Genomic DNA, 7,721 nt, shown 5'->3' with positions numbered 1-7,721 from the left:
ACATATCTAATTTAATTGTTTAAGTAACAGAGTCACTTAAGCAGGGCATAGTTGCCGTTTAAGCTGGTTGTGAAACAGTTTTGAAAAAGTGTGGGCTGTAAACTGTGGAGCAAGTAAAGCCTAAACTGAGGATACTATTCATGAACTTTAGTGAAGAGGGCATTTTATTTAACAAAAAACATCATATACACACCAGTCAATCTCTCTGTAACTAGAGATATTTTGATAAGTTATACAATTACCTTATGAAAAATATTATCTACAATGAAAATATAATGCCCTGTTATCTTCGAAGCAATATTAGATAACAAAAGAAGGCTACTGAGTGAAAATTAAAGTGTGGGAAAATATATACACAGTTCGTTACTTAGGCTCCTGCCTTCTAGTTTTCAGTAAGTTTAAAATGGAAAGAATGCCATCCAAGTGCTCTTTTTCAAGATAAATTCCTAGATTTTTGGAATTTGAAACTGAAAAATTCACATATGATGCATAAATACCGTGAAACAGAACTTTATTGCATATTCTTCTCTAACAAAGAGTCTGATTAAAAAGCTTAATGGGACCCACTTAGTGTTACATAATCACGCTATAAAAATATTTTAATTTCTAGAGCAGAAATCAAGTTCAAGTACAAGTTTCACCAAGCTGCATGTAAGCAGCCATTTGTTTCTCCAATGCTCTGTACCTAATCTTATTCCAGGCTGATTTTGCTAAAACGTAGACCGGGGTGGGATGTCAGAAAGCAGATGATGCAGCTCGTGCTGCATCCTGTGACCTCAGAATGAATACCTCCAGCACCAGGCAGTGTTGGGGAAGATCTTCCCCATTATTAGCTTGCCCCTGTAAATTCAACCTGGTCCTACTTATTACTGCATACACACTGGGTTCAGGCTCTGACCGAACTTAAGGCAGTTGTGAAAAATGAGAAAGATGATAGATAAGCAGTCTTTAAAAAAGCAATGATAAAGCAATACTGAAACTTTCTGAAGTACAAAAATACTGCTTTGCATACAAAATTAACAAGATGACTTTGACTAGTTCTCAAAGCTTTGATTGCAGTTATGGTATATTAATAGAAAGTCAGAATCTATGATATCAAAGGCCATCATCAAAATAACCAATTTTCATCATTCTAGATCAAGTGGTTCACAATTTCATATAGTTCTTATGGTGTCAAGGCTTTCCACATTGCTTCGGTCTGTTGTTCTGCTACAGATTCCCTGGAGTAGTCAAGACTATTTCCATTCCACATGCCAATGCCCCTTAAACCTCGATTCTTTGCATATGCTGCTTTTAAAAAGATGCTGCGAGGGTCATCATACCATACCTGGTGGAAGCGACCAAGAGAGTCCTACAAAAACATTTAAACGCTAGTGTCAATATCTACCTATCCAAATAAACGTGATACATTAGAGTTCATCGAGTTTTTATTATGCACTCTTCTGAATGCAGTGAAAAGTACAATTAAAAACTACAAGCTATATAAATGTACATAACAATAAACAGTTTCAGCGAGAGTAATGAAATTTTGTGAAAGCTGTATTGCTTTGAGATGATCATTGCTTACTAAAGCTTTTAATCATTTATACGTGGAACATAAAATTACATCTCAAGAAACAAGAAGTGCATACGCTGTGTTGTTTGTGAAAGCATAATCATTCATGGACTCGTTCACTATGTCTACGTAGAAAGTGAACGCAAAAGAACATGCATGCAAGCCACTAGTTGCAGTTTTGTGGTATTTGTTATCCTCCAGAAAAACTTGAGAGCTGCTCAGAATCACTTTAGTTTAAATCAGTCATCAACATCATGAAAGTAACTATAATGGCGAAGGACAAAATTCTAGCATTTCTTTGTACCAAAAACATCCTTTTTGACATGGTACATCTCGTCTCAAGAAAACTGAGGAGCGATTCGGGGGGAGGTGGAATTATGTCTCTTAGTATTACTCTTATTTCGAAATTTTTCCCTTATTACTGCCAGTAGTGTTTAGTCACTGAATCCCCTTTTCAGACTAAAAATTCAAGATATGCAATCCAGCCAACCTTTACTACATGAAAAAACTAAGCCAAATACACTATGGAAGAATCTAACCCTGAAAGCTTTATAATCAAAGAACTATTGTTCACGAACATTTAGTCCGTGACCTGCATGACGTCTTATAAAGAGACATTTACCTTATATTCATAAAACGGAGATCTCTGCACCTCATCCCACAGGATCCCTGAAATAGAACTATTCACTTTCTTCATTATTGTTCCATATGGGACCTGACGCCCTGCAGCATCACTGCATGGAGCCCCTCGGAAAGGTACTTTGGAAAGGGAACAAACATGATCCTGAAAAACAAAATAAAACAAAAATGGGAGAGATGAGTTTCATGTTACATAGGTGTACTGAGCTCCAGAATAGTACAGCCAAGAAGAACGTCACAAAATGCCACAAAAGGTAGGAGAGGGCACAAAACCACCAAATCTTCAAACGTCAATGCCAGACATACTATTTATACACAGAACTAAATTAAAACAGGCTTTAAAAACTTCATTTGAGTGAATAGTTCTAGTTTCTCCCATGAATTTAACGTTGGCAACAAATGACATTACTAGTGAATTTATATTACTGGTATCACCATAATTAACACAATACTCACAGCCACCACACCAATTTCAGGGCTTCAAAAACAGTACCACACAGCAGAGACTAAAACTGAAGTTGAACTAGAATTGCAGTAAAACTGAAACAACAAGGCTTGAAGAATACCTGTCTGTGAAAGCTTTTGGGAACCCTGCTGCCAGGTCAGGGCAACAAATTACATGCAAGCCACAGTAACCCTGCACGTAGCTCAGGCATGTGACATGAGCTTGGAAGAAACCAAGTGAGAGACAGAGCTAGATGTAAGACAGAGAATAACCAAAAAGAAAATGCCCACATCCTCTAAAGACGGAGTCAAAACGGCCAACTCCTCCTCTTTCATTCACAAGGTAAGAGACTGACCCTCAAGCTCCCATACCTAGCGACACCAAACACCAGGAGAGCCAGCACAGCTCCCTGGCACGATGAGTTGGGTCTCACATCCGCCAGAGTACTCTGTCCCGCTGCAACTAAGTGACAAGCTTCACAGAAAAGAAAACCAGCCCTGTGGATAATGCCCCAGCTCTGTCACAACTGGAAGGACACGGGGGATATTTCCGGAATGGGACTTTCATTTTGTTCACTTGGTAATACTGGAGGATTCATTTCATTGTTTAACTTACACAATCTCCTATCTTTTCCCCTTCCACTTTTAATTCTCTCCTACATTCTTCCTAAGTGTAATGTTGTTTGAGACTTCATTATTTATCCATAAACTGCAATACCGTAACAGTCATAGGTTTGCTATTTGTTGCACCTAGTCTTTAAGCAGCGAGCTTAATACTGGTAAGACAGATACAAGTGTTCTAGTTGCCCTTGGACATCATCTCTTTTCATACACAGAGCAGCTATATATCCTTAATCAAATCCTTGACTTGATTAATCATAGGTATCATAGGCTTCAGGCTCCCCAGGAATAGATAAAAACGCTTTGTTTGGTAACACTCTCCTATTAATTATCAGCCAAGCAAAGGCTCTTTCACATCCCAGTTATTACCCATCTAAAGTTTGTATCTCCTAATCCAAAAACAAGCTCACCAAATTCCACCTGGCTCTTTCCAAGGAGAGAAAGATGAACAATACAATTGCAAATGCACAATCTTTATCTTACCTTAGATAAGCCCAGGCAGACATAATCATAGCCATACCAGGGAACACCCATCACAAGCTTCTTAGGATCAATGCCCATAGTAATGTACTCTTCATATCCTAGTTTTGAAGGAAATAAAAATTAAGATGCATTACTGTCCTTTCCCACATTTTGTATTCTTACAACTAATCTATAGCCAAAGCCCACATAAGCATTATACCTTCGCCTCTGTTCAGGGATCATGTAATCTCCCCTTTCCTCCCACCAGCACATTCCTGGGCTTGCTCTCTTCAGATCCTAATAATTGTTCTAATTACTCACACTTAACATGAGTCACCCATAGCAGCTTTCTCAATGGTGCTGATAAGCTGTAACATATTTTTGATTGTATGAACTGTCATCACTAGGTATTTCTCAGCAAAATTTTTTTTTTTCAAAAAAGAAATAGTGATAGTTTGAGCAGCCTTCATTCTCATTTGTCTCAGGCAGGTTCTTTGCAACATTTCAGGTTCTTTGCAAGCCCCAGGCCCTTTGCAAGCACTATTGTTTGGCTGCCTTTTGTTGTTCTAGAAGTGTTTTTCACAATAGTGACAGCTAGACACTTATTTTACAAGTAACAACATGCAATTGCTAAAGGCCTATCCATAGTGTCTTAAGGATCTGGGATACCATTTTCACAGACCTACCTGAGTCTCCTAGAAAATACCAATACAGTCAAAACCTTATTTAAGAAAAGGCAGTCTAACTACTCGTGTGAAAAAATGGAAACGCTCAAACTTTTGGGGAGGGGGGGGTCCATCCTCACCAACTAAAGTCCGAAAGTAAGGAGCATTGGCTTTCGCAACACATTCTGTCCAGATCTGGCTCTGTTCATCATACGACATCACAAATAAGAAATCACAGGCATCTGCAATCCCAGTGTAGTTGTAGCACCTTTTATCTATGCATGCTGGAGACCAAGCCACATCAAATGTTACCTGAAGGAAAAATACACAAATGAATACCGTGTATGGTATTCAGGTATTCTTTTGTCTTCTGTTCAAAAAGGCTTAAAAGTTTAAGGATATTACTTCCAAGATGTTGCACAGTGTCTAGCACTGTAAGAGAACCTGGTCAGCAGATAAAATAAGCATCAGATCATAAACAGTGACTGCCACTGTTGGAACGGCAAAGAAATTAAAATATGAGCTGAAAACTATCAAAAACATGAAGCATGCTGCAAATCTTTAATAATTTTTAAACTCATCACTAAATTTTTATCAAGCTTTTTCACTAGAATGCTGGATTTGTCCTAACTTTCAAAGATTCATTAAGCCATACGAACAACCGGCAGCTCACACAGCAAGGGGATAATATAGTACCTACCCATTTCAGTGAAACCCTACTTCCATTCAAATTCATACAGGTTAAGAGAATGGTTCTTATGAAAAATCATCACAGTTAACGTTTATAATTTACCATTCACAACAATATCGTGCTTTAGATCTGCATAAAGATGTTCATATTCGTATTTTAAACAACATTTGCAAAACTTCTTGCATTTCATAAAGTTAAATTTAGTATTTGCATATTTTTATTACCTGGGATCCTGGAATTTCCCTGTGAAAAGCATCTGTAGTTTCTCTAACAAGCTCTGTTAATGCATAATACTCAGGGGAGGTTTCGTTAACTTCCTGCTCTATGTCTATATTAATTCCATCCATGTACTGTTTTTTCGCAAGATCCACCTGCTCGGATATCCAGGCTGCTCTTTTAGCAGGATCAACAATTTCCTTGAGAGATACATCACCTAAACAAGAGGTCTTCAAGCGTTAAAATGCATTTGCATCACAGCAGTAATACCAAGGAAAGGTTTGCCTTTATTAAATCAACTACCTTAACGAGAAGAGAAAAAAATACCCACACCTATACTGGCATCTACTTCATCCTTGTGCCTCCATGGAAAATACACAGAAGTCCCCCCGCCACATAATTTTGAGAACCCACATGAGAAGAGCATATTAAGCCCTCTGAGACAGCACTGTTTAACATGAATTTTTTCCTACAATTTTGTTTCCCTATTTCTGCTTAATACTCTTTTAGCCATTGTAAACTCCCTTTCTTAAAGCCAGTTTACTTCCAATATTTCCACAGAGCCACAAGGATTGTCTCTTACTGCCTTGACAACATACTTTTTCATTTTACCTTTGTTGTTTTCCACATTGTGGTCTTTTACTCCTTTTTTGCTTCAACAGATTCAAAAGAGCATAGACATATGACTACAGCATAGGCAGACATGATGGACTTTGTCTTTCTAACCAATATCTGGACCTACGTGGAGCTCCTAAGTATTCATGTTTTAAAACTCAATCATTTCCTAGTGCACAAGAATTGATTTAAGTGAAAAATATTCAAAATTACTTACAACCCCTTTGATATTTGTCTTTAGGGTAGCGTGCATAACATAAACCACACAGACCCAAATAAATGTCTTCTACAGGCTTTCGCTCTTCTCACTTCCTCCCTATTCTCTGCAGCTGCAATATTCCCTGTTAGAGGAGGCCTTTTATTTAGGTGCCACAGGTTTTGTTACTACTGTGGCAGAAGCCACAGTTGGTTTTCTTTTTAATACCCTACATAGCAGCATATGTAAAATATCCAGGTATTACAGTCCTGTGTGCCTTGTCCTCTTATTAATCCTCTTACTGATTTTTTAATACTTTGTATACCGTTGAATGCAAAATGTCACGGTATTAGACAGCCCTATTTACATTAGGCTCTTCTTAATTTATCACATAAATACCCACTTTTGGACACTACAGCCAACCTTTCAGTACTATCCTGGCGCCTTTAGAATGAGCGTAGCACATGAGCTCAGAATCGTATCTTCCGAAGGCTGCCACGGTTGTAATTTTTGACCAATCATAGGATTTCCAGCTTTTCTTTCCCACATCAAAAACAAAGACCTAGAAAGGCAGTAAAAAGCAAATCTGTTAGTTACAAATTGTACTGTGGAGACGTGTTTGTAAGCGTTCTTTTCCCACATTCTTCCTAAAAGTTACAAGGACTACTTCTGTTTCTGAGAACTAGCCGGCCTCCTCGCACGCCCCAGCTCCGCCGCCCGGGCGCGAGGGCCCGGCCCGGCCCGGCCCCGCAGCGCTCCTTCACGCGGCTCGAAAAATCAAAGCCGGCAGAGCGCTGAAAGCACAGGTTTCCCCAGGAAATCACATTTACCTACTGCTGAACGAGTAAAACGAGCCCGGAGCGCCGGACGTGTTTAGACATGTCCTCAGCAGCTCTCAGCGCCTGCGCTTACAACCTCTGCTGGCCACCGAGGGCAGCTCGGTCTCCCCCGACAAGGGCACCGGAACGGGGGAAGTTAAACCCTCGGGGCCTGGAAAGCTGCTGACTGACCGCCGCCATCTCGAGGGCGGCCGGGATTCAGAGGTTACGGTACCACGAAGAACTGCCCGAAGCAGACCAACCGCCCCGCTCGGGGCCGCCCCACCGAGGAGGCCGCTCCCCGCCGCAGCCCGGCCGCGGCTCTGGGCGACGGCGAAGCCCGGCCCGGCCCGGCCCGCGGCGGGGGGCGGCGGGCGGCGTTCCGCACCGCCCGGCTCCCGAAGGCGGCCTGGGGCGGCCGGGGGGGCCGCGGCCGGCGGACGCGCACCTCGAAGCCCCTGGTGCCCGTGACGGGCTCGCAGAGCCGCGGCTCCCGGCAGGGGCAGGCGACGGCGCCGCCGCCCAGCAGGGCGAGCGGCAGCAGGACGAGCGGCAGCAGCCAGCGGCGCGCGCCGCCGCCCAACGGCCGCCTCATGGCGACGAGCCGCCGGCAGCCCCCGCCGCTCCCGTCCCGTCCCGTCCCGTCCCGTCCCGTCCCTTCCGCGCCTCGCCGCGCCGCGGACCCGGCAGCGCCCGCGGCCGCCCCTTGCCACAGGCCCGGGCAGCGCCCTCCCCGCGGGGCGGGGGGAAGCGCGGCGGGCGGCCCCGGGCCGGGCTGGTGGGTGCGCAGCCGCCGCGG

The 7,721-nt window shown here is 42.7% G+C and overlaps 1 protein-coding gene across 1 annotated transcript; it reads right to left on the bottom strand.

Moving 5' to 3' along the window:
* Positions 1 to 494: 494 nt before the first annotated feature.
* Positions 495 to 7,611, bottom strand: CTBS (chitobiase). The gene is made up of 7 exons (XM_068952669.1): positions 7,371 to 7,611; positions 6,528 to 6,666; positions 5,302 to 5,510; positions 4,527 to 4,698; positions 3,743 to 3,840; positions 2,178 to 2,339; positions 495 to 1,351 (listed from the first exon to the last, which is right to left on the bottom strand). The coding sequence occupies exons 1-7, from the start codon at positions 7,515 to 7,517 to the stop codon at positions 1,166 to 1,168; spliced, it is 1,113 nt and encodes a 370-aa protein (XP_068808770.1). The 5' UTR covers positions 7,518 to 7,611; the 3' UTR covers positions 495 to 1,165.
* Between the last annotated feature and the right edge of the window lie 110 nt (positions 7,612 to 7,721).

Source organism: Struthio camelus, chromosome 8, assembly GCF_040807025.1.
Source record: "Struthio camelus isolate bStrCam1 chromosome 8, bStrCam1.hap1, whole genome shotgun sequence".
In the NCBI taxonomy this organism is placed as follows: Eukaryota; Metazoa; Chordata; class Aves; order Struthioniformes; family Struthionidae; genus Struthio; species Struthio camelus.
Note: the sequence above shows the minus strand (reverse complement) of the source record. Positions and strands in the feature narration are given on the sequence as shown.

Excerpts from the sequence above, each read along its gene's own strand:
- CTBS (XM_068952669.1), bottom strand. The coding sequence starts at position 7,517 with ATGAGGCGGCCGTTGGGCGGCGGCGCGCGCCGCTGGCTGCTGCCGCTC. Across the intron at positions 6,667-7,370 it reads CGGGCACCAGGGGCTTCGAG|GTCTTTGTTTTTGATGTGGG; the intron begins GTGCGCGTCCGC and ends CTGCCTTTCTAG. Across the intron at positions 3,841-4,526 it reads TTACTTTCGGACTTTAGTTG|GATATGAAGAGTACATTACT; the intron begins GTGAGGATGGAC and ends CTTCAAAACTAG.